At 37.1% G+C, this 26,692-nt stretch overlaps 2 protein-coding genes across 2 annotated transcripts; both read left to right on the top strand.

The window, feature by feature from the left end:
• Positions 1 to 1,752: 1,752 nt before the first annotated feature.
• LOC113229449 (nucleolin 1-like) lies at positions 1,753 to 4,723 on the top strand. Its single transcript, XM_026463042.1, has 3 exons — positions 1,753 to 1,909; positions 2,981 to 3,174; positions 3,597 to 4,723. Exons 1-3 carry the CDS (start codon positions 1,884 to 1,886, stop codon positions 3,731 to 3,733), a joined length of 357 nt encoding a protein of 118 aa, XP_026318827.1. The 5' UTR covers positions 1,753 to 1,883; the 3' UTR covers positions 3,734 to 4,723.
• A 2,524-nt stretch (positions 4,724 to 7,247) lies between these two features.
• LOC113229734 (ionotropic receptor 25a) lies at positions 7,248 to 23,417 on the top strand. Its single transcript, XM_026463416.1, has 10 exons — positions 7,248 to 7,381; positions 8,605 to 8,907; positions 9,316 to 9,730; positions 9,942 to 10,056; positions 10,230 to 10,469; positions 11,335 to 11,723; positions 17,075 to 17,278; positions 20,744 to 20,929; positions 21,688 to 22,020; positions 23,297 to 23,417. Exons 2-10 carry the CDS (start codon positions 8,625 to 8,627, stop codon positions 23,415 to 23,417), a joined length of 2,286 nt encoding a protein of 761 aa, XP_026319201.1. The 5' UTR covers positions 7,248 to 7,381; positions 8,605 to 8,624.
• The last annotated feature ends 3,275 nt before the right edge of the window (positions 23,418 to 26,692 follow it).

Below are 26,692 nucleotides of genomic sequence, written 5' to 3'. Positions count from 1 at the left end.
AGAAATGTCTACATCCAAATGCTTGCGAATAAATTGACTTTACCAAATACTTAAATGTTAGTCCTACAAATATTGTACAATGGAATACTACCTACTGTCTTAGTATAAGCGTTACTCGTACAACGACGGCTGACGCCTGGTAGCAGCGACACGTGACGCTCTGACTGTAGTACAACATTGGAGATTTGTGAGTCGCTATCAACACTCTTTACTGTCGCATTCCCGCGCCACTTTCCGATAAAAGTTATTATGGTGCTGCTAAACTCGTGTGAAAACCACCTTACTCGTATTCTTTCCATTGTTCTATAAAATTTAAAGGCTTCCTTTAGAATCAATTGGATAGTAGATATTGCCAAATAATATAAGTAGGTACACCGAAGAATGCGTAACTTAGGTACCTAAACATATGGGTACTATAAAATTATCTAAGTTCTTAATTGAAATTCATGTCTATGGTAACACAGAGAGAGGGATTTTGGTGTTTTGTATTATTGTCACATGTTACACAAATAATACACGACGAGAAGAATTTAAACATTTTGGGCTAATTCGTTATGTCTTGTACACTAACTAAATTAAAAACTTTACCTGCGAAGTATTTCCATACTAAACCTGTCAAACTTTCTCCAGTTTAATCTAGACTAGAGAAATTACAGGCACATGTGACGTCAATGTCTGTCTCAGGGTAAGACGGGCACAGTGGCAATTTCTCAAAGGTCTTTGCAATTTTAAAAGCTCTGAGTGGCATTGCAACTGTTACGAGCGTGTCGCTTACCACCAGGCGCACGCCTTGTTCGTCGCGTCGTCGTTTTAAAAAAAAAGACTCGCAAAGTATTCGCAAAGTACTGCATTATAAGGTCAAATATTTCGCTTTAAAATGTATTTCTCTTAATTTTGAAAGATATACCTACATGGTATTTTTCTTACCTATTAAATTTAAATAGGAACGTCTATAAATAACATAAAAAGCGAACATTAGTCATAGATACAGCATTTTCGTAGGTCATAATTTCTAATTCGTAAATACCTAATTAGGTCTTTACGTTGACGGCCTACTAAACAATGCTACAACACAACTAAGCAGTCTTGCATTAGAGACCACAAATTAGAAATACTAGAAACATTGTGATATGGGCCTCTTCGTCCAAAGAATTTACGTTTATGTGCATGCCAAGGTGATGCCATGTTATGTGTAAGGAAATGTTGTTCATTATTTACTTAATTATATACATCTCCAACATTACAAGTTCTTACGTTTACTGTATTTTTATATTTCTACAAAGAAAGTCTACAAAAAATGTTATCCCAAAAACAGAAAACTGCAACACAAAGTTTTAAAAAATAATTGGGTTTGTAGAAATTTAAAAATAGCAATAATGAGTGCGGAATACAAAATTAGATTTTAATAGTGCGAAAAGTATCACTTCTTGAACCTATTACCGTCTGTTTCCAAAACCACTTTTCATTATTTAGAATATAGAGGTATATTCTTCTAGAATAACCTATTAAATCCTGCGCGAAGAAACATTATTTTTATTTTAACGATTGTATTTTCAAACAGGGCGACAGAGCAAGGTAGATACAGTACGTTCCACTCTGACTCGTAGTGGAAATTCAAGGTTGTCTGTAGACGGCTCTATGTGAAATATAGCTATCTCGGTCGTACAAACGTGATTGCCTGTAGCGTCATCACTAGAGTATGAATTATGTGTACGAACTTCATAGCCGATGCGCGACGCCTCGTGGGGTCGCGCACGATATTTTCCTCTTTCTTCCTCCTTCATTTGGCCGGCGGTGTTTGTGCAGTGAACTTGTGGTACGGTGTCCGTAACACGTGCTTATTTTTGAATTCTTTTCTCGAGTTTCTAATTCCTGTTATAATAATGGCAGACGCAGCCGTCGAAAAGAAGTAAGTAAACTTGCATATTTTGAGCCAATAATACATTAAGTTATGGAATTTCATTTTTGGCGGCTTCGAAAACGTGACCAAAATGGCTTCCATTTCGATGTATGAACTCATGTTTTGTGTAGTTTTTCTACATTTTCCGCTATTTTCGTTGTTAAAACTAAGCCAGTAACACCATATTATCATATCGAAATAGTTTTATCATAACTGTTGATAGTTTAGTGATGCTTATTTAGAGACGCCGATAGCGATAAGTACACGCGGGAAAATGTTGTTTCGCAATAATAGACCTTTTGACGGTAATTTGTAGTCGTCATGTAAACGAAGCGAGTAGTTTTATGTTAATTGGATATTGTGGCATAGGTAGATAAGCTTGGTTTTTTGTATATTAGCGAATTACAATAATCGGCGAGTTGAAAGCACGCCGGACGGTAGGCGCGGGGCGCTTGGGAGGTGAGGTTCGGGGGCAAGATGGCGCTGATGCGCGGCGTGCCGGCGCGAAGCGTCACCGATCACCGGCGCGCGCTCGTTTTGAATTTACCAAGACTCGAGTTTTGCAACTCCGCGGTTACGTTATCGGCCGGTACTCGCGAGGGCCGCGTGTTGTCATTAGTTATTTTTAACGCTAAAAGGAGTAATATAGCGTGTGTCTACTGGAGCGAGTGACTTATTCATTGAGCGGCTTACGTTCGGTTTCCTCTGTTGCAACTTTCCCACATCACTTGCGCAACAGTCGCTTGTTTTTGTTCCGTCTGACTTTTCCTTTTACGCCGCCTCACTTGGCTGCAGCGTTCATAACACTGTTATGTTCCGTTACTAACCCGCCCGTTTCGGCTGAACTGTAACATCATTTGCTTGCTGCGAGCTTTGGGAACTAAAATAACATTGTTTATTGGTTAGCTGTTGTTGCAAATATGTGGTTAGCAAGTAAACTTAGTTAACCGGTCCACTCGATAGGTATAGCTATCAACGTTAATTAACATTTTACAATTATGTACCGTATTTTTACTATTATTTACGTTACCATATTTTTACATAAAATTACCCTTCTAAAAGACCACTAAATGTTTCCAGGGATGCCGCCCCCGAGGAGGTCACCTCCACAGAGAAGGAGTCTCCAGTAAAGAAGTCGCCGGCAAAGAAGATCGCAGAGCCAGAGAGCAACGGCAAGGAGGAGAACGGCAGTGATGACGCACCAGAGGAGACCGTCGCCGAAAATGGGGACACAGAAGAGAGCAATGATGCCACAGAGAATGGAGATGCCACAGGTGTGTAGACTTCGACAGAGCCAATTATGTGGACCTGAATTTTAAGGAAAACATGTTTAATATGTTTTTGTTTCATTTCCTTTAAGAGCAACAGAGAGTTAATCACCAAGGTTTTTGTTAAGTTGCCTTCTAGTAAGGCAAGTAGCAATTTTCAAAGAGATTCTCGGAATTCAAAAGGTTAGTTTCTCAATAACTAAAATGACTCCTGTGTTTATTTATCATGTAACTTGTAAGACAAAAATCTTACGTTTCCAATATCATTCATCGTTCATTTTGATGTAAAAAGCGGGCGCTGTCTGGCCAAGCTAGTTGGGACAAGTTTACTATGTCGGCGCGACCTTGCCCTGACAAATTTATAAATGGCGGATGTGGGGTGTATATTATTTAGATTCAACTTTAGTTTGTATTTTTCTCCATTACAGAAGAAACGAAAGAGACTGGCGTGAAGAGGAAATCCGTTTCAGCTGACAACGGTGACGCCGAGAAGACCACGCCAGAGAAGAAGGCGAAAGTAGTAGAGGAGGCTCCGCCCTCCGAAACGGAGGAGGCCGCCGCTTAAGTTCCTCTTCTGATACATATGCTTAGTTTACTGCAATGCATCCATGTTCATTAGGGCTCAACTCTCCCCTAACTATAACATATCCTTTTATACCTAACGTTACTCTCATGCCAAAACAGTTAAAATAATATTTTGTATATTAATCTGGTTACGACAAACGAGTTGAGCTCTTTTGTGACCACATTAAGTTTAGGTTTATAATAATACATTATGTATTTAACATACCTGTGAAGTACCTGTAAAGTGTAAATTAATGTTGATACTGTCGTCAGTCGCGGCTGAGAAGTGCATCGCAGTGAACTGATCACTCGGTTTAGGTGTTGTATGCTGTTTTTGCGTATTGGTGTCTATCTCAACAGACTTGTAGCGAAGGGTTATTGAATTGATGAAAGTAATCTTATGTCGCGGTATTAGATACTTCGTTTCGCCAGTAACATACTGCCAAAGTACTTCACTTCTAGTGAAAATCAATTCAGGATCCGTTCTGTGAACGACGCGTTTTATAAAACAGCTTCCGAAAAACAAGGATTTTAGATAACTAAGATTAATTAAAATGTTTAGATAATTATTCAGTTGTAATTTAAGTTTAGCAGTTAAATGTCGCACATTTATATATTTCATAGGCATTATTACTTAACCATTTAAACATTCCTTTGACACTTTGGTTACGGATTGCATTGTGAACTATACCAACAAATCTTCGTGTGTTGGGCGGAGTGTGCGTCGATCGTTTCTATTCGACCTCAATACGTTACTGGCAGGTCAACATGCCGCAGAATTCTTCCCCCGCACGAGGACGGTCATAATAAGTAACCAGTTCACTCTGCGACGCTAATTTTAAGACTTGGAATTTAATTAAAGTTCAAATTTGACAAATAAGGTGATAGTTCATATTGACATTAATTTTGCGTGCTATTTCGTATTTCTATGAACATGTTTATTTTTCTTAATGATTCTAATTTATTTGCTTCTCATTTTATATGTGATAGATACAAGCCTCGAATGTAACATAAATCCATATGGATACGAATCTTTATTCACCAATAAACCTGTGACACATTGTGTTCTGTAATAAGGGATTAATTGTTTAAGATTTTGACTAACTTTTTCAGATTATAATTACTATACTAAACTTAACAATTCAAATTTAAATTTTGATTCAAGAAGTACATTTAGTATATTTAGATTTATAGTAGCGTGTACAGTTTAACACTATCCTCACTGTGAAGTTAGTGTTTGTAAAACGTTTCTGGCAATAAAATAGTCCAATCAATTTATTGTTTTTGTTTACGTCTCAATTTTCATCTCACATACCATAAAGTTAGATGCTCGTAGAAATGCTGTAGTAACGCTTCAGCCATGTGCCTTATGCCAGCGTGACTATGGTCGAGCTGCAGCCGCGCCGCTACTAATTGTCATACAATATTTAGAAACGCAGCTGCAGCACAGCACCACTTGCAGACTAGTATTGTACGAATATCAAGAGCGCAGGCCACACCGCGAATGAAGCTAGCTTAGCTCACTAGTTGCCCGCAACCAACTATGCCAGCTAAGCTGTACAGAGTTTAATCAATTCTCAGAACAGAGTCCTAAAAAAACCGACCTCAAAAGTTGTGGAATTACATCTATTTGCCAAGTTTTATTGAAATCGGTTACCGTAAAGTGCGCGAAATCGGATTCATCCCCTAGTTTGCCACCCTTACAGGTGGAATATTATTTGCGCTTCAAATTTAAACGGAACCACTACTGAGGTACCCTCTTTCCAATAAAAAATAATTATCAAAATCGGTCCACAACCGCAAATAATTATCGCATAATATACATAAAAAAACAGTCGAATTGAGAGAGAACCTCTTCCTTTTTTTGAAATCGGTTAAAAATACGTAGTAAGTAGTGACTATGGATACGTGCGGGGTTCAGTCCGCCCGCCCTTCAGGGCGACATATTTTAGCTAGGGATCGTTGATGCTCGTTTAGATGGCTTAGTTCGCGGTGTGAACCGGAGTATGAAAAGATGCCCCGGCTTCGTGAACTAAGCTTAGCTTCGTTTGCGGTGTGGCCAGCGCGGCTTCGCGCGTCTATGGGCGCCGTGAGGCGTCTGACGCCGACCACACTGTGATTCCGGCGCACTAATGCGAGCGTCGTCGCGCGTCGTCAGGCGGTGTAGTTGAAATTTGAAAACCAGGACGCGACACGACGCGTCGACTTTGCGCCAGTGTGAGTTGAACCTTAGGTATGAGCAGTCTCCTGCCTGCGCGGGGGACTGCTATGCTGGTAGCGAATGGGCTGTTTTAGATTACGATGATTCATACATAACCATTCAATGATCTCATGAGTCGACTAATGTCAATACACAGTTTTCGTATTTAAGGTCTCATACATGAGTCAAGATTTGGATTTCAGCCACGATGCGACGTTATCGAGAATGCCATTTTTCTTCCCTGTCCTTATTCACGCTATTTGAAAATTTCCATTGCGATTATATTTTTTAAATCTTAATGATACATATTTGAAAATATGAGGAATGGCTAATGGCATTTTTTTAGAATTTGGTTAACAACATTTTTTGGTCAAGTGGCAATTGCCAATTCCCCCAAAAAAATTGGTCATATTTTTGCGATTCATCTCATGCAACACAAATGGTTACAATATTTATCTATTGAAATAACTTTAGGATATCGTTTTCGACTGTATTGGGTATTATTTCGAAGATCCCCGGTGTCGTTCCTAGTAGGTACAGCTTATTTAAGACTAACTTTAATCAATTTGATTCATGGGTAGAGTTTTCGATATAATTTCGATAGCATACACTCTTGCGTGGTTATTCTTGCGTAAAGCGTTTAAAATTTAAATTATATAAAATTCGATTAGCAATGGTACCTTCTAAACAAAGGAGCGACTCTTTCTAGAAGTTTCAGACTAGAACCGTCAAGTATTACCTCGCTAGTCATATTTTAAATACTCGATTATGGTAATGCTGTAATAAGGTACGTTATATTCTCTGATTGAAAGTACACACGAAAACAGTTTCTTAGAAATATGAGAACGAAAGGACAATGTTAATAAGTCTCTTTCTATGTATGAGAACCTTTTAAATTATGGACAGAAATACAAACAATTTAATAAAGCGGTGAGTGTCGGGACATTATTGATGATGCGCCATAAATCAAGGTTGGATATTGCCGTGGAAACTAGATAGTACACAGAATGTGACCACCCTTTCAAACCCACTCTTATTTCAGTCGGGTGTTATCAAAGGATGGTGGACAATGAACGAGTGATCGTTTTAAGAATTTTGTCGTCATGTGGGTCAAGATTTTGGTTTTATTATCGATGTGTCGCGTTTCTTTTGGGCAAACAACGCAGAATATTAATGTTTGTAAGTAAACTTTTTCAAAATAAATATCTCATTAAAAATATAACAAGTCCACATATTGAAGTTTTGAGACGACTAGACAATGACATTTTTGGCCTGCTTTAAAAGAGGTCTTATTTTCAGTATTGATAAATGAAGAGAACAATGCCTTGGCAGAAAAGGCGTTCGAAGTAGCTAAGGAGTATGTTAGACGAAATCCAAGTATAGGCTTAGCGGTGGACCCCGTGATCGTGGTCGGCAACCGATCCGACGCTAAAGGCTTTTTGGAAAATGGTAAGTAGATACCAAAGATTCGATAATAAAAATACTTGACAAAAACTCAACACGTCTTGGTATGGTGTAACGAGTTGTCGGCAACTCGACGCCTAGGCGCATATTTTGCGTGTGGTACACACACTCTGTTTTTTTAATTGGGACAGTGTAGGGAAATCCGAAATCATAAAGGAGATGCAGGAAATCTGTTTTAGGAACCATCAAGTACTTTTTTTGTGAACACAGCTTTGGCATAGTAATGTTTTGGTCAAGTGAGAGTTGTCCATAAAAATTAGTAAATTAGATAAATTTTTTTGGTGGTGATCTATCGTATGCAAAAATATTTTATTAAATTTGACCAGAAGTGCTGACCGACTTAGTTTCACGTAAGGATCATTTTATTGTATTGGAATAAAATGATCCTTACATGAAACTATATATATCGGCATTAAAAAAATAGTCAGTTTTCTTAATTGTGCCTGTATTAATTTTATTATATTAATATTATTATTTATATTATTAGTAGTTTGTAATAATTTTAAAAACATTTTGGACGGATAGAGTGTCCAATGAAAGAGTATTGCAGATGGTGAATAAGAAATAAGAGATCTTGAGTACTGTCAAAAAACGTAAACTACAGTACTTTGGTCATATAACGCGTAATGATAAATACGATCTACTCCGACTAATTATGCAAGGAAAGATATAGGGAAAGCTACCACCTGGAAGAAGGCGAACTTCGTCGCTTAAGAATCTCCGGACATGGTTTAACCTGAGCACCAGATCATTGTTCCGTGCTGCTGTGTCTAAAACACAGATCGCCCTAATAATAGCCGTCCTCCGGTAGGAGACGGCACCTCCAGAAGAAAATGATTAATTTTGTATGAAAAATATTTTATTCAATTTCACCAACTTCCGCTGGTCCGATTTTTTCTTCCAGTACAATGAAATGATCCTTACACGAAACTGAGTCGATCTTAGCACTAAAAAAATTAATCAATTTCATTAATTGTTATGAACAACTCACACTTGACAAAAAAATTTACTAAAAAAAATGTTTTTACAAGTAAAAGACTTAATACTTCCTAAGACAGGTTTCCTGTATCTCCTATGTTTTCGGATTTCCCCAAATTGTTCCAACAAAAAACACTTTGTATAACATGTTTTTATACTTAGTACCTATTTGCTATCTATTTACCAATATTTAGTTCAGTTGTATAAGTTCTGTAAATTATACTTAACAGTTTGCAGAAAATATAATGACATGCTTTCCGTGAAGAAAACACCGCACGTCGTTCTAGACTTTACGATGACCGGCGTGGGCTCGGAGACAATAAAGTCGTTTACTGCAGCGGTGGCATTGCCTACGGTTACTGGCTCATTTGGCCAAGCTGGTGACCTGAGGCAATGGCGTACTCTCAACGTGAACCAAACTAAATTCCTCCTACAAGTAATGCCTCCATCAGATATTTTGCCTGAAGCGATAAGGGCCATCGTAACTAAACAGGACACCACCAACGCTGCTATAATTTTCGATGAGTATTTTGGTTAGTATTATTTGTGTAATTTTTTTGGACTTGCTCTTAACCTGTACCTAGCCCTGGAGCAAAGATAGGAGATACGTTACAGTCGCACCTTTACTCGGGTTGTATATGCTAGGAAACACAGTCGTACACAGGGTTTGCTATCCTGCGCTGCGTGCATAACAAAAAGATGACGAATATACCTTAGTATGCCAGAAGAGAGTCTAAACCAAGCAAGGATGATATCCCTCCGTAAGGCGAGATGAGCTAATAGAGTTCACGGGCACGCTCACAAATATATTCTGTTGAAAACCGACAGACAGGCAAATGGCGCCGGTGGGCTACCACTATGAAGCTTAAATATGCATTGATCTACATAAGATTTAGTTTATGGTAGGAACAACTTTATCAATGTCAGTTATTGTGTTTCAGTGATGGATCATAAGTACAAATCCCTCCTACAAAACATACCCACCAGGCATGTGATAACGCCAGTCAAAAGCTTCAGTAAAGATGATATCAAGACTCAACTTAGAAGTCTTAGGGAGCTGGACATCGTGACCTTCTTTATAATCGGCAGTTTGAGAACAATAAAGAACGTGTTGGATGCGGCAGATGAAAATCAATATTTTGGAAGAAAAACAGCTTGGTTTGCTCTTTCGTTAGACAAAGGAGATATAAGCTGCGGTTGCAAAGATGCTACTATAGTCTACATGCGACCAACACCGGATGCGAAGAGCCGAGACCGATTGGGAAAAATTAAAACGACCTACAGTATGAACGGGGAGCCAGAAATCATTTCTGCATTTTACTTTGATTTGTCTTTGAGGACATTTTTAGCTGTCAAGTAAGAACTAAGTCTAAATTAACATTCATTTGGTTTGCCAGTTGCCTTGAACCGTATTCTGTTTCCCAGAATGAATACAGACAGCTCTACTAATCTAAATGTGGCCTTATTTTATACTATTCCGGTGCTATCGTACCGGTGCACTACGTGTTTTGAAATATCTAATTATAGCGGGTATATTCCATGAGAGTTTAATTTTACGAATTTCCAGATCTCTGCTGGACTCTGGCAAGTGGCCAAACGACATGAAATATATTACATGTGACGACTACGACGGCAAGAATACACCCAACCGGACCTTGGACCTCAAGTCTGCCTTCCAAGAGGTGTTTTGACATTTATAATGTTTAAAAACCATAAAATTGAACATATATGCATTTTTCTATCCAAAAATATGAATTTTCTTCGTTTCCTGTCAACACCCAAAAGCTAGGGTTCAGTGATAATAATAAGGGATATCTTAAATATACTGGATGTACGAGGCAGACACTTTTTTCAGGTAAAAGAAACTCCAACATATGCGCCGTTTTACATTCCTGAAGATGATCCGATGAATGGACGAAGTTATATGGAATTCAGTACAGATATATCCGCAGTAACTATCAAAGATGGAGCCTCTATTGGAAGTAAATCTTTGGGATCTTGGAAGGCAGGATTATCGAATCCACTACAACTGACGGATCCGGATAATATGAGCGATTATTCAGCGCAACTTGTCTACAGAGTTGTGACTGTAGAGGTAGGTTTCATTAACTTGTTATGACATGATTACGTTACACGCAATGCGGTCTAATTAATAAATGGAGTGAGCAGGGAATCTAGGTCAGAAACAGTTGTTAATAGAAGGTTGGCGTCGTGATCTAGAAATGTGTAAAAATGGTATATATAACTGTATATGTTATAAATAGTCGCGTACCTAATTAGTATTCAGAAATTCAATCAAATTACTCAACTTTCAGACACACTAAGTTCGTGCTAGTTATGTTAAAATTCATTGTTATAATTTTTATTTATGATACGCCGTGCCAAATTATATTTTTCCTTATGTACAAGCATGATATATATCAGGTAAATGAACTCCACTATTGTGGAACGTGTCGGTAAGGTAACACGATAAATTTCAGCTAGCTCTCTTATCACTCACAACTGTGTAAACAATGTTATTCTTAACTTTGTGACATTTTGTTTTCATGATATCGGAATGTCTTTATGTGCGGAAGATTTCCACAATGTTGTATGTTTTATTTGGATCTTATAAAATTACTTAATCGTTCGTTAAAGTTATTAATGTATTACCTGTACTTTGATTTGGTTGAAATGATTTATTTCACTTCAGGAAATAGAAATAAGATCTTCATTATACTTAGTGAATAATTTACATTAAAATAATATACCTCGACGATAGTTTAATAGTGTGACAGATACACTTGAAAAGTCAATTGCTTTTTTTTTAAATATTCGGGCTATGTTGTTCCACTACTGGGTAAAAGTCTTTTTGTTCATCGAGATCATCACGCCATTTAAAAGGTGGTCTATTAGGTTTCCCATTCAAGGTATATAAGGTGAATGGTAAAGCCGGAAATAATTCATATTTTTTCTCATAGCAAGAACCATTCATAATACGAGACGATGAAGCACCAAAAGGTTTTAAGGGCTACTGCATTGACCTGATAGAAGAAATTCGACAAATTGTCAAGTTCGACTACGAAATCACCCTCTCGCCTGACGGAAACTTCGGGGTTATGGATGAAAACGGAAACTGGAACGGCATTATCAAAGAGTTAATAGAAAAGAGAGCCGATATAGGTCTAACTTCACTGTCTGTTATGGCAGAGAGGGAGAACGTAGTGGATTTTACTGTGCCGTATTACGATCTAGTGGGAATAACGATTTTAATGAAATTGCCTCGGCCTCCGACGTCACTGTTCAAGTTTCTTACAGTATTAGAGAATGATGTATGGGCTTCGATTTTGGGCGCTTACTTCTTTACAAGGTATGCATTCATTTATGCTAAGCATTGACTAACAAATAAAATGATAAGGCATTTTATTCACACTTTGACGTTTCCACACTCTTGATCTACGTGCACATTCTTGAAATTCGGAAATGGATCAATCTTTCCAATCTGTTCAGATTTATTTTCTCTATGTCTTTGTTATGTGTATGTACTTCCAGCAGTACAGCATTCAGGCTTTGTGATTTTTCTTAGCGTATCGATTTAAACAGCTTTGTTGAAAATCTTTAGGTTTTCAATTCAAGATCTATAAGTTACCGCATATTCAAAAGTACAAGCAATACGGAGAGAGAGAGCCTTATAGGGGTATTTGAAATTTGACTAGCTAGGTAGTAAGTCGTCATTTAGAAGTAGATTCTAGTCGCAAAAAGATTCATCTCTTCAATCTCTTAGATTAGCTTAGACTTGATTGCAGTAAAAAAATGTGATTTAATGGATTGTAGTTGTACAAAACTAAAATGTAATGGAACAAAATCTACTTAGCTTAATTGGTATGAATTGTATTATACAGCAACGGTAACTGTAACGTAAGTAAAATAATAACCGTATTGATAAGTAAGTTTAGGTTTGCGATAGAGAAGTGGATGTTGTAGGTTTTTGGATTCTGAATGTGGGTACTAGAGTACATTTCAGATCCATGCGAAGCGCTTTGATTTTAAACAGCTATAAGTAGATAAGGCTCTCGATGACGTTATTATTTAAAAGTTTATTTTCATGAAAAAACAACACGAATTATGCGCAGAAGTTTATACCGCGACCGTAGCCTGTGAAATAGGATTGATCTTCTTTTTTGTTGAGCATACTATTATCACTTAGATAAATGGTAATACTTTCATAGTCAATAGAAAATTCAGGATATGCTGTGAGTGGTGAATGTAATATATTTTTTTATACATTTATTTAGGACGCAAGTGCGGTAAACCACTTCAGCGGGTAACAATATTGGAAAACCAAAATTATAAAAGAAACTTCCCTTATCGGGTACCGTGCACCGTTCGTCACTATAACTACATTAATGAGTATTATCAAGGGCACCCTATATGTAGTAGTTGACAATAGCACACTCCATACAACGCTCGAAAGTTATTTACCTACTACTACATTCAGCAAGGCGCTATCTACACACGCGCAAATGTGTGCGTGAAGTGGCAGGGTTAACCATCAATTGTACGTGGTCAGAGCGGCAACATAGCGAAAATTCTAACGCGAATCAGTTATCTATAATTCTATTAATAGAATCCTAATAAATACAAATGTTCATTAGGTATTTATATCGATATATATTATCTTTTTCATTAATTCACTAGCTAGAATAATTTTGAATATTTATTAAAAAAATATATTAAAAGCACTTGAAATTTTGTATTTTGGACAGGTACTTTTAAATGGTAACCAAGGTATTTGAAATTACGTGTCATAAGTTTATCATTACCTACTAGTTCATAATTGGGTATGTTGAATTTTGAGAACCCTTTTCTACTAGCTCACGAAGTTACGGCGTCTCATTATATTGATATAATAAATCTGTATTATATATTACACTGCACTAAATAAATGAAGGGAACTGAATGAGTCTCAGAAAACGCTCGCCGACAGTCTTATTGTCGTTCAGTCAATGTGACCGTCAATGTGCGGGGCGTGTGGCGGTACTAAAACTAGGGAGGGGCGGGTGCCCATTCTCGTAACTTTTTTGTTCCCTGACGATAGCGTAAAGTAGTAGAAGTGTCACCTAGAACCTCATTACTCTTTTTAACCGACTTCAAAAAAAGGAGGAGGTTTTCAATATAACGTATGTTTTTTTGTTTTGTATGTATGTTACGCGATAACTCCGGCCTAATATCTCCGGGTAACTCCTTATGAACCGATTTTGATAATTTTTTTTTTTTTTTGGAAAGAGGGTACCTCAGTAATAGTCCCATTTAAATTGGAAGAAAATATTCCACCTCTAAGAGTGACAAACTAGGAGTGAATGACTTTTGAAGTCGGTTTTTTAGTACTCTGTACTGAGATTATTATTTTTATTTTATTTTAAAGTTACACAAACAGAAAGTAATCGTCACGTGGTAACAGATACAGTTTGATATATTAATAGTCTAGACTACATTCCAAAAAGAGTGTACACAGCCAGACAGAATTAGTAATAATTTAATGTAAAATTACTTTCTCCAATTTTAATACGAAATAACAAAACAGAAATGTAAATAAAATAATTTTACAAAAGTGGTTTATTAAACAGTTACAGGAAAAGAAATAAAATAATAATAGCAATGTAACAGAACACAAAATTATTAAAAGCTTAAATACAAGCGACATACGCAATTGCGTATTGTGTAAATTAATTTTCAAACTGAAATTTCTTTAGCCGCTTTAACACAGGTGACCTTACGGAATACGCATGCAGGGAATACATTAATCATCTGATCCATTTATCCGTGCACCACTAACGGTCTCTTTACCCTATCCACAATTACATTAGGCACTAATCGAGCAAATGGCGGGTAAACCTGACATTTATCAATCATCGATCGATGGTGAGCACCTGCTTCTATTATTTCTTATCTGATTTTGGAATGAGGTCAAATGAACCTGCTATCCTGCGTGGCGTGTGTTACACGTGGCGTTTTATGAATATTATACGTAATAACATGTAATAATAACAATAGATTGAGTCAAAAGGTCGTACAAGGTACAGTGGACGTCAAACTCAGGCCCTCAAGCGTTGAGCGACAGAGACACTGGCTTTATTTCAGAATTTATTTTTTTTCCAACGAAATTGAGGCCATTTTAAAAATGTATATCATATAGTATACGTGTTCCATTTAGTTCAGTTGATATAAAAAAAAATCATTCGTATATGTATGTATAAAGTATTTAATACAGCGGTTTTCTTGTACAATTTCGAGGCAAGTTTGTGTGTGTCGTGAAAATTTTTAGAAATCGTATTTTCACGCTGTATAATAATCAGTGGACAACTGCAATTTTACTATATATTTTTTCCAAAGTTCTAATTCAACACTTTCACTGTTATGCGGAAAGAACCAAAGCCATTTGAGATTGTATAGTTTCCAGAGGCGAGGGGTGAAAAATGGTTTTAGTAAAGCCCGAGCAAAACAGAAAAAACCTACCTTAAGAAAAAGTGGCGCTTACATAAACACAACTTATTAGCACACAAGATACTGCTACATTTCATTTCACTGGTTAACTTATTCTACAAATAAAATTTAGCACAAAATGTAATAATATTTGATAATACGTGAAAAATTGTAGGCAAGCCGGTGGAAATCGAGTTATGTGGACGCCTCGCCACTGATAGACTCTGAAGATTTAAATTTATCTTTACGTCGAAAGCGTCAAACTTGATGTGTTCTTCTTAACTGTACCATGGCTATTTGACAAAAGAAGCAGAATTTATTTTCAGAAATTTCGCCTATAAGTAACTCTACTTTGTTGTTAGTACTTTGGGGTGCACGAAAGGAGCCTCCTAACATGACGTACCATTCCTTTCCTGTACGTTTGGTGCACCCTGGTAATAATCGGTGAGCACCTTACACCGATTGGCAAATCCTTTCACCACGATGGCAAGCACTTTAGTGTACGCCATCGACACGACAAGAAGAATTGCCTATGGTTAAGCAATTTATGGCTTTCGACGATAAATTATGATTTTTAGTTAGTCCATATACATATAGCAGTTAAATGCAACAAGGTTAATTTTGGACCCGGTAATAGGGTGCTACAGTAACTGCCTCCGTGGCCGAACAGTTACCATGGTGGGCTGCCACGCAGAGGTCCCAGATTCGATTCAGGGCCGGGAGAAATATTTGTATGGCATACATTTATTTATTTCGTGAGTTTGGGTGTAATTTGTGGTTGTCTATGTGTGTGGTCATGGCACCATGCGGGGCTATGTTGAGTGTTTGCGTTATTTATTTATTTATATCGACTTTTAATATTTGTATTACCAGTTGAAAAAAATGCTCGATGCTTTTGCGATTCTAGTTGGTGGTTTTGCTGACTTTATTTTTTCAAGTCTTTTATTTTTCGTAAATGGTATTGCTGTATTTAAATATTAGGCGTGTCTATGTTAAGGGGAATTACGGGATGACGTAAACCTTTTTATTTCAACAATAACATCCGTTACTGATAAACACGCGAGTCGTTGAACTTCCTAGAAGGCGCTTGAATGAAACTATTTAGCAATATTGCACGTGTGCAAGTAGTTTGTACGACGACCTTAGGCAAAAGGCTCAATAGAATACAGCTAATGCGATTCTTTTTCTCAAAGATTGCACAGTTAGTTTTTTACGTTACTCCAATCCACTTTCAAAATTAATAATGCATAGCCCTGATCCTTAAGCCATGAGTCTGCCGAAAATCGTGGGCAGAAACGGCGAATACGAAATTCGGTGTAACACCATACTTACTACAAATATATAAAATCTTTTTTAAACGAAAAAGAGGCAACTACCCAATACCACCTTAAATTTCGCACATAAATTTCGAGAAACTCAACAGCGCGAGCCGCATTCAAACCCACGGCCTTTTCTTGAAAGGCGGTATAAACACTACCATTCTAACCAAATTCAGCTGTATTATTTTGGCGCCTATTATTTCCTTCCAAAAACAAAACAATGACGTTACTATGTGACGTAAATGGCAAGGTACATACGTGCTGGAATCAGTCAAGTAGAGTCACCTACTATGGGGTAAACATTTCATTGAATATCCGTCCATTAGACAAGCAGTAGTTATACTACTTTATTTTATATTCATTATTATTGTTTGCGTTAGTGACGATCATAATAACCCTTGATATTGTATTTTTAATAGTAATAAAAACATTGGTAATATGTAATAAATGATTCTATTCTATTCTATTCATTTAGGAATAGTGGTCCACTTACATAGCGTTCTTTGTAACTCAAAAAGAGATTGTAGTATTTAGTACGTGGCTGTCTGTACGTTAGGTATAATATAACATACTCCTACCGGACAGGTACACTCGGCGACGAAAAAAATTATGACGAAAAGACAAAATTTTTTTTGTAAGTAAAGCATTTTGCTTAAGTACAAATGACGTAAACATTGTGAGATAAAGTATATATGTGTATAAAGTACTGAGAAACTCACATCTCTTTGTGGTAGTGCAGGGCTAAGTGCACGTAAAATTCGACATTTAAGATTTAAATTCAACACTATGCCGATTACTTTAAGAACGCTCCAAAGCGTCAAACTTGTAAGTGCTCTTTACTGTACATGGGTTCTTTGGCACTTACTCCCTGATTTCAAAGTACACAATAGACTATTACACAATACCTTCGTTTTTCCAGCTTCCTAATGTGGGTATTCGATAAATGGAGTCCCTACAGCTACCAAAACAACCGGGAAAAATACAAAGAGGACGAGGAGAAACGAGAATTTACGTTAAAGGAGTGTCTGTGGTTTTGTATGACGTCACTCACCCCACAGGGAGGAGGGGAAGCGCCCAAAAACCTGTCCGGGAGATTGGTGGCAGCTACTTGGTGGCTGTTTGGGTAAGTCCATTATGTACAATAGTCTAATTAATTGTAATTGCAGCCATTTCTCGTGGTCATCAAATTAACATTAAAGTCTTTTTATCGAGATTTAAAGTCTTTCTGCTTTGTTTGATGCTGGTACGTAGGTAGCGTTTTTTTTCTTTTTATTCAATTTACTGTATCTTAAACTTTGTTTTTTTTTTGAAATTGCATCACATTATAAATATGCCTATTTTTTGTGTTTATATATTTCTATTATTTTACCTCAAACTTCTCTGAGCCTTTCTCCCATTTTTTTTTCCTTTCCATTGTTTTCTGCAAATAAATTTCCCCGTTTTGCAATGACACGCAAACAGCCAGTGCCAGAAACAAGCACAAAAATTGTTTTTTTATCGTTTGTCTTGGAGTATCAAAGTGGTCATCGTTAACGATTCCCCGCGAAAAGATGTCAGAAAATTAAAGTATTGAAGAAATAGATTTAATACAGATGGCGCTACGTTAAAAGGTCGTTAAAAATGACGGATTGCTGAAAGGTGTTGGTTCTAATCCAGCTGGATCGAAGGAAAATTTCTTAGTGTTCGGTCTTTGTATCAAGAATTATTGAAGAAAAATTACCACCTAAAATTTGGCAGTATGGCCAATTATACGCCTGTCCCGAAAGACGAAAAATTTTACCATGTTTGTCTTTATATTGTATAATAAAATCAGTTCGAGATTTTTTGATATTATTTCATGTTCATTTTATATTTAAGACCAAGGACAATTTTCTCGCTTATGTCAGGTCGGTAGTAAATTTAAGAATTTACATTTTGTCTTCATGGATAACGTTCATATTCAGTTAGATACGGATACGTGGTGGCATTCTATATTTGAATTATCTGCTGGTGTTGCTTAAAACGTGAACCATAATCATAATCAATTAAAAGTTTATCTTAAAAGTCCACATATAAAGTTAGTATTTGCAGTGACGTAAAAACTAGAATAATATGAGTTTCTCAATAACAAATTATAATTCGTGTGTTCTCGTAAAACTGGAATGGCTCTGTAGCTTGGACTTTAGAAAAAATATAGTACTGTAGGTGTGTTTGTTTGTCCTACCTAAATACCTAACCTATATTATGTTATTGAAGATTTTTCCCCGAATTCGCCTGGCATATGTTATTGTCCTTGAATATTATTCATTAAAATTTACGTATAAATAAAAGAAACCAGGTATGAATAGCGCTATGATATGACGTCATTTCTAAAATGAGGAGGATGGTTCCATGGCCAACCGGAGAGGGGAAACTATGAAATGTATTTGAAGTAGGTACGTTTTTTTAACGAAGTACCAAGGGCGTCTTCAACATTAAACTTTCAACGTCAGAGATATTTGGGTTAGTTCCAAAATTACCTTAGTTAGGTGCTTATACAAAATTTACAAAGAGACCAGACAGAACTCTGCCTATATGTATTGTATACTCCGTAAAATTGAACTTAGTTGGAATGGCACGTTGACAAAATTAGGACGATCGATGTGAATTTGTAACAGCGTCTTATAAATTATATATTTTTTAAAACGACAAAATAATAAATATTTTACATGTCACATCTTTGGTGTAATAAGGCCACATCTGCACAATTACAACTTTGCAGGAAAGAGGTTAAGATTCCGTGAACGATATCGAAAACGTTTTATGCTTAAATAGCGTTGCAATTAGTTTCGTGTCGTTTGTATTATTTTACGACTTTCATGTGATGAAAACACTTTTGATGTATAATCACATGTGGCTTTATTATGCCAAGGGTGCGAAATATAAACTATATTACACATAGCTTAGATGCTGACGAGAGTGATGAAAGTAAAAGGTTTGTTGAGTGTTTCACAACGCCATGTAGCGATATTCTGCTACAGCCTGCTATACTATATTCAAAAGTAATACACACACCATTTCAGTCTTAGGATTGCCATTCCCGGCAGATTTCTAATGAGTAGGCATAAAACAATGAATTTCTATGTAGATATTAAGACCAATGTCCATTATAGATAAATAACTTTTCGAGTTAATTACACTAAGATATTTTCAATGTTTATTATTACAACTTCACACTGTGAGGTAGGGTTGTTGCGAATATCAGCATCCGCATCCGCATCCACATCCGCATTCAGATGTTTGAGTCGTAACATGACCTAAAAGGCACGCTGGAATAATTTACAAATCTTCCAGAAACAGGCTGTCAACTGAAAAAGCTCAGCTGTTGTTTTCAAAACATAACTTTGATAAAATTCCAGAACGATTAAGGTAGGCAGATTGATTGTTTTCATGCAAATTTATTCTTTTGTTAATAAATGTCACAGAGTCATTGAAATAATATTTTATTAAAATATTAAAATAAAGTAGAAAGCTTTTTCACGTAGGTAGATTCAATAAGGATTTACGCCTATTTTTAAAATACGTAAAATCAGCAACCGCTGATGGTATGGTAAAAAATCAGCATCCGCATCAGCAAACCCTGCAGCAGCAACAACCCTGCTGTGAAGTTACGTCTGACGGAAAAAACCTTGTGTTGGGTGGGGCTATAGATATACGTATTTTCATATCTGTAGGTGGGACATTACAGAGTCAATCAACTCTTTCAGTCGAGAAATAGTTAGGCCGTTATTTTTAAAATGCTACTAGAATGATTTAAATTTTTTGACAATTACTCACGTTGTTTTGAGCTACGATGTATCATTTTCGGTTCAATTGTGTAAAGTACGGTAGGTAAGGCCTGCCACACAAGGGATAAACTGTCAAATATTGCAGAACTCTGTGCTAAAGTCAAGGTTAAATAAGGAATTAATTGCCTCCGTGACCCTACCACGGAGGCAATTAATTACTATGCTGGACTGCTATGCAGAAGTTTAGGGTTCGATTCCCGGCTCAGGAGAAATACTTGTTTTGCCTACATTTATTTATCTCGTGACTTTGGGTGTAATTTGTGGTTGTCTATGTGTGTGGCATAGCACCTGCGATGAGATTTCCCTAGCGCGGCGCTATGAGTACTTGCGTTATTATTTATTGAATTTTGTTAGGTATATATTTTTTTATAATATCAAATGACGGGGCGAACAAGTCGTGCACCTGATGGTAGGCTACACGCCTGTCCTTAACAGTTGCAGTGCCACTCAGAGCTTTAAATTGCAAAGATCTGAACGGCACTGCCTCTGCGCCCATCACCCTGAGATATAAGTTGACAAGTCTCATGTGCCTGTAATTTTACCAGCACCCTTACACAGTAATGTCAGCATTAGTGTGTGCCGGCGGCAGAAATAGGCAAGGTGGCAGTATTTCCCTGGATGAATTCTTTCACAAGGAGCTCTACTGCTACTAAAACTTTTTTCGCTTCTTACAAGGACATAAAACTTTTTCTGGTCGGCTTAATGCGATTTCTTGTCGATAGGTGTGGTAACTCCCTAATGGGTAGATGATGATGTATTTACGAATTGTGGTATTATTCCAGTTTCATCATAATAGCCTCGTACACAGCGAACTTAGCGGCGTTCCTCACAGTCTCCCGTTTGGACACCCCCATTGAGTCCTTGGACGATCTGTCCAAGCAATACAAAATTCAGTACGCGCCGCTCAACGGGTCTGCTGCCATGACTTACTTCGAACGAATGGCTAACATTGAAGTCAAATTTTATGAGTAAGTGCAAATTAAGTATGTCACCGTATTTTATTAATAATTTAAGTTAGATACTTAGATTTTTTTATGGTACCAATTGACAGGACGACCAAGTCGTGCGTCTGGTCACAGATTACTTAATATGGCCTGGTGTTGAGAGTCGTTACTACCTAAGCTCCAATTCAAAATTTTACTAATACGGTTGTACTAATTTTGCTTGGGTAACCGTATAGCAATCAGTGTATATCCTCAATTATGTATGCCTTTAGACCCGCCACCCACTAATGGGACGGCACAGTAGGGCATTTTTATGGTTACGATTAGTAATAGGTATACCTCAAACGTTGTAGACGTCGCGTCGTAGCTACAAAAACAAAGTTGCAGTAAGCGTAGGTAATTGAAGAGGCTGCCTCCGGAACACCTCTGCGCCCTTCAGGTTGCTTCAGCAGGCTCCCGAAGGTTATTCATTTGTTCTCCTTCGTCATTAAGACTACCATTTTTAATTAAAGCTGGTAAGAAGTCAGTTTGCAACGTTACGACTTATCTAAAGAGAGGCTAGACGATGTCGCGACTGTATGCTTCGGCCGAAGGATGCCGTGGCATAAATGCCGTCTGTGTGCGATGCGCTTGCACGGAATGCCGAAGGATCCCTTGCCACGCTGTTCCGCCAATGGGCGCTGGGCTTTATGGTGCCAAGCCTTGATTGAGTCTACATAATAATGTACCGTACGTATGTATAGTTATTGCTACCATTATACCTATTATTTACATAATTTCAGAATATGGAAAGAAATGAGTTTAAACGACAGCCTAAGTGATGTGGAACGAGCAAAACTCGCAGTATGGGATTACCCAGTGAGCGACAAATACAGCAAAATGTGGCAAGCGATGAAAGAAGCCGGACTTCCAAACTCGATAGAAGAGGCTGTTGAACGCGTTCGGGACTCCAAGACCACCAGTGAAGGCTTTGCGTGGTTGGGTGATGCCACAGATGTGAGATATCAAGTGTTGACCAGCTGTGATTTGCAAATGGTTGGGGATGAATTCTCGAGAAAACCGTATGCGATTGCCGTGCAGCAAGGCTCGCCATTGAAGGACCAGTTTAATAATGCGTAAGTAGATCATTTTTGTTAATATGTATACAAATTGAAATGTGCTCAAATGTGGAATAAGTATTTCGATATCAGATTAAGAGAAAGAGGTGTCTGATATCACACAATTCAGTGTCAACAACCTTGGTTTGAAGAATGCGACTATGGAAGGAAATGAGTTGTCATCGCGCTAAGGATAAGACGCGGACTCGTTCCATTAAACAGTTTTGCTATCTTAATGAAAAAAAAACCATTCCTGAAATTGCGAGTTATCACTTGTTACTGGAATGTGTCCGGTTTGAACAACAGAGAGCGGATGAGTGACCTGCAGATCAAACGAACATCCGTAGGTATTTAAAATTGTATAGGTACTGGGCAAGCAACGTCGCAAAACGCGCAAAAAGACTTACTTAGTTACTATTTCGCACCCCTAATAGAAGAATGGCAATATTAGTATTATTAGACAATATTTGTCGATAGAGTTACAAGAATTGGAGAGAATGTGGGTTATATTTTTCTGTGATGTCTATAATGGAGAAAGTTACTTCACTTATGCCATTTTTCCATGAGGGGTGTGATTTGTTGAATCGACGGCTTCAATAGTGCCGTCCAGACATGTAGGTAATCTATAGTTTAAGTTACGATAGAATTGACACATACGTAACGTTGTTTATAAGTTCCTAAATAAATAAAGATTTTTAAAAATCTGTATGAAGGCTTTATTCGTTTACTTGCGGACAAACGTAAAAATAAATAAAAACATCATAAAAATGGTTTCATTTAGCCAGAAAACAATAAATATTTTTGTGTAGACATAAATAGGGACAATAAAACAGACGATGTTGTGCGACACTGCGCTTATTGTAGGTACTACAAATATATAAAATATTGTTGGCGTTTTCAATCGTAATATAGTTAGGATTATTATATATCATTTGCCAATATGAAATAGCAGATATAATATTAATAATGTAATAGATTACCACATTAATTGCCAGGTCTCCAATTAGGAAACTCCCCGTACTGAAGAGTACCACAGCTACCGGAATTCACACCGGGGCACTATAAAGAATATCCTGAACCAACAGAAATCTAAACAGAAATAAGTGCGCACTTGAACATCATCTCATCTGATGAAAAGTAACGATTAGCATACACACTTATATAATGCCTACACACTCTCGCCTTGAAAAGGTCCAAGTTATAGCGTTCGGGGAATACGTCCGCAGCCAGGGAATTCCACTCCCTAGCCGCTCGCCATATGAATGTGAAAGCGAAACGCTTCGTGTGAATCCAGGGAATATCCACAACATAGTGGTGGAACCCCGACCTACGTCGAGTCCCCCGATTATGGAAAGTGGAAGGAGGAATTAAATTATGCCATTCCTTTCGTGATATATCCTGTAGAATATCGATAAACAGGCAACTTTGCGGTGGCACTGCAGCTTCGCCTCTGCTACATCCGAGTCACCTATAAGCGCCTCTTGACACGCTTTTCAACTGAATCCAAGTTTTTCAACAAAATTGAAATAATCAAATTTATTTCCGAAAATGGTCCTAATAGGAATCAGCCAACCCGGGACCCCCTCCAGCGCTCACTAAATATGGTCATCAAATATGTGCAACATGGGGGCAAAGAATATGGGAAAAGTTTTGTTTCTTTTTTGATAAGAGAGACTTACATGGGATGTATATGGCCTAGTTACGATATTTACCTGGAGTTTCAGGTTTTTAATTAAACGCAAATTGGATCCTACACCAGCGCACTAAACCTAGTCAGCTGCACTAAAATTTCTCTATAACACAAGCTGTGTAAACATTTCTGTAGTCATTTGAGGTTACATCTTTAAAACAATGATTATGTTTTAAACTAAGTGTACAAATGTCAACGACGTCATTGTATACTCAGCTACAGGTTTACGCTGTACAACCTGACATGTTTTTAACTCGCAAATTTTAACGCTATGCACATGACTTGAGGTACAATAATTTTGAACAAAGAATTTTGACACATTAGACCTTTAAAGTCCTTTAAATTGATCTCCTGCCCCACCGTAGTGTTAAACAAATGCAAATATAAGCTGACGACTGCACCTATTGCGATTGTTACACATAGGAAATGAAACTATTTTTCCGGATTTAAATCGCGTATATTTGTTTTTTCAAACAAGCCGACGTTTCGGGCCCTTTCCAGGTCCCATGGTCACGGTTGACTGCATGGCACTGACATGGGACCTGGAAAGGGCCCAAAACGTCGGTTTGTTTGAAAAAACAAATATACGCGATTTAAATCCGGAAAAATAGTTTCATTTCCTGTAGATATAGTTTGTTGATTAATATAACGTTTAGATGCTTACCCTTTTTTTATTATTGATACCAAGGGCTGGGACGAACAAGTAGTCGCCAACCACCACCACCACCACCCAGATTCAGAACTCGCAAAGATCGGAGAAGCACTGCCACTGCGCCCGTCACTCTGAGACCTGAGACATAAGTTAACAAATCCTATGTGACTGTAATTTCACCAGCACCCTTACCCTTCAAAGACGGAACACAGTAATGAGATTACTGCTTGGCACCAGAAACAGGCATATGAAACATTCACGAAGACAAAGTCTTATAATGTCGTTTTTCTATTTATTCTACTTTAAAGCGATACTTAATCCTTGATAGCGAGAAAAATAAATTGAACAGAAAACTTTTCAATGTATTATTCAGTCGTATACGCAAATCATATAGCATAAAATTGCTATTTTTGTACAAACTTTGATACGCTAAGTGCTGAGAAAACCAATAAAAATATGACATTCTGCATTTCGCAGTACCTAGATACCTAACATATATGTATTCGGTTTGTGGATAAGTTTCTAGCCCACTTGCACCACACCCTACATCGACGTAACTCGAGTGCGAACGTATTTAATTACCACATACACTTCATGCTTTCATCACATCATAGATATGCAGCAGGTGAGGCCGTAACTAACAAATAACATTAAATTATTTAACCTGGTAAACATCAACATTCGTGTTATATATAAACACAACTCAAATGACCAAATTAAACATGTATGTAAATTGAAGGTGACCTATGTGACATTCGAGCCAATTTATTTGCACGGGTTATAAAGTCTGTTTTCCAACATAGAAAATAGTATGCAATTTGTGTTTTGGTCCGCTAATACGTGACGTTTGGATATCAAGCAAACACACCAGGCAGAATATACGCGGCGTTCACATGCAAGTGACCACCAACGCCATCTGACGAAAGAATTTTCAAACATTGATTAGGGTAGCTGACACGTCAATTTATCTGCGATAGGATGTTTCAGTGTATTTGCCGCTGCGGGTGTCTATACGGTATGTATGTACTCACCTTTAAAAACACACACAAAACACAGTTGTTCTGTGATATACCTGTTTTACAATCCCTGAATTGTGCCATTGGTGGCGCCATCTAGTCTTCGCCGCGATAATTATAGTTACTATTAAATATACACGATGTATCATTTCTGTCTGTTATTTACAATAATAATTTCAAAGTTTACATTTGTTTACCATAATACTATCGTTTAAAGACCTTGCATAAACATCGGCTATGAACTTATAATAGACATGGCCATGCAGCATACATGTATTCAATCCAAGGTAACAAATATATTTAAACAAAAATATTATTGTTACTTCGATAGGTAAATAAAATAGTAAATAATAGCTATATTAAATTCTTCACGACCATAATAAAGTTGGTTTATGATCTAATCTAATGTCAATGCAAACTGTGAAATCAACAATCATTGACTCACTATGGTAGGGTTCATAAAAATATTGAGAATCCTTGAACATAATATGAAAATAAGCTATATTGGAATAATAGGTATTTATTAAATACATGTTACTACTAGTAGCAAGTACTTAAGTTTTAATTGTCATATACAGGTTGTTTAAAAAAGATAACGTCAAAAGTAAAGGCTCATTTAGATGGAGAGAGTTTCTCGTCTCGAACGAACGATTATCGAAAGGATATAAAAAACTTTCCTCGTCTAAACGTTCGCGATTATCGACCGTCCACGTGAGCGATAATCGCCTCGCCTTTGAATATTGAACGTCTCCGTGTAAACAGAACTCGAAAACAAAAATCGTATTTCTAGTTTCTGTTCCAGCCGTTTCTACCACAAGTGCAGTGCGCGAGGGTGTTTTGATTATCACTGCTTTTCTAAGACAAGAATTAACGAAACGAGAACGAAAAATATATTGGATTAAGAAATGTTATGAAATTTGAAAAAATAAAATAAAAAAAATGTATATTTCTATGCAGTGCCAAATCTGAATGATTTTTGCGTCATTTTGATATGTCCATAGTCAATACCGCATACTCGAATGGCAATTCTCGCACTCAAAACGGTTCGAACCGATTTGTACGATAATCGTATAAACTTGAAAAAATGTTATACGAGATAGTGTTTAGACAAGTCGAAAATTCGTAAGCAAGAATCTCCTTACTACATATTTATCTGTGTAAACAGTCGAGGAGGCGAGTAAGTTGCTTGCGAATCTCGTATGACATAATCGTAGGCGAGATTTTAGTTCTTGCCTGAATGTAAACATTAATGATAATCTTATGGCGATTATTGCTTACGATATTCGCGTACGATTTTTCGTCACGAAGCGTGCGATAAACTCTCTCCATCTA

Source organism: Hyposmocoma kahamanoa, unplaced genomic scaffold (genome assembly GCF_003589595.1).
Source record: "Hyposmocoma kahamanoa isolate Upper Pololo Valley unplaced genomic scaffold, ASM358959v1 62, whole genome shotgun sequence".
Classification (NCBI taxonomy): Eukaryota; Metazoa; Arthropoda; class Insecta; order Lepidoptera; family Cosmopterigidae; genus Hyposmocoma; species Hyposmocoma kahamanoa.
The sequence above is the reverse complement of the archived record's forward strand: the minus strand, read 5'-3'. Positions and strand labels throughout refer to the sequence as shown.

Coding starts and splice junctions, on each gene's coding strand:
- LOC113229449 (XM_026463042.1), top strand. CDS start 1,884: ATGGCAGACGCAGCCGTCGAAAAGAA. Junction 1,910..2,980: donor GACGCAGCCGTCGAAAAGAA/GTAAGTAAACTT, acceptor AAATGTTTCCAG/GGATGCCGCCCCCGAGGAGG. Junction 3,175..3,596: donor AGAGAATGGAGATGCCACAG/GTGTGTAGACTT, acceptor TCTCCATTACAG/AAGAAACGAAAGAGACTGGC.
- LOC113229734 (XM_026463416.1), top strand. CDS start 8,625: ATGCTTTCCGTGAAGAAAACACCGCACGTCGTTCTAGACTTTACGATG. Junction 11,724..17,074: donor GGCGCTTACTTCTTTACAAG/GTATGCATTCAT, acceptor TCGTTTTTCCAG/CTTCCTAATGTGGGTATTCG. Junction 17,279..20,743: donor GCTACTTGGTGGCTGTTTGG/GTAAGTCCATTA, acceptor GTATTATTCCAG/TTTCATCATAATAGCCTCGT.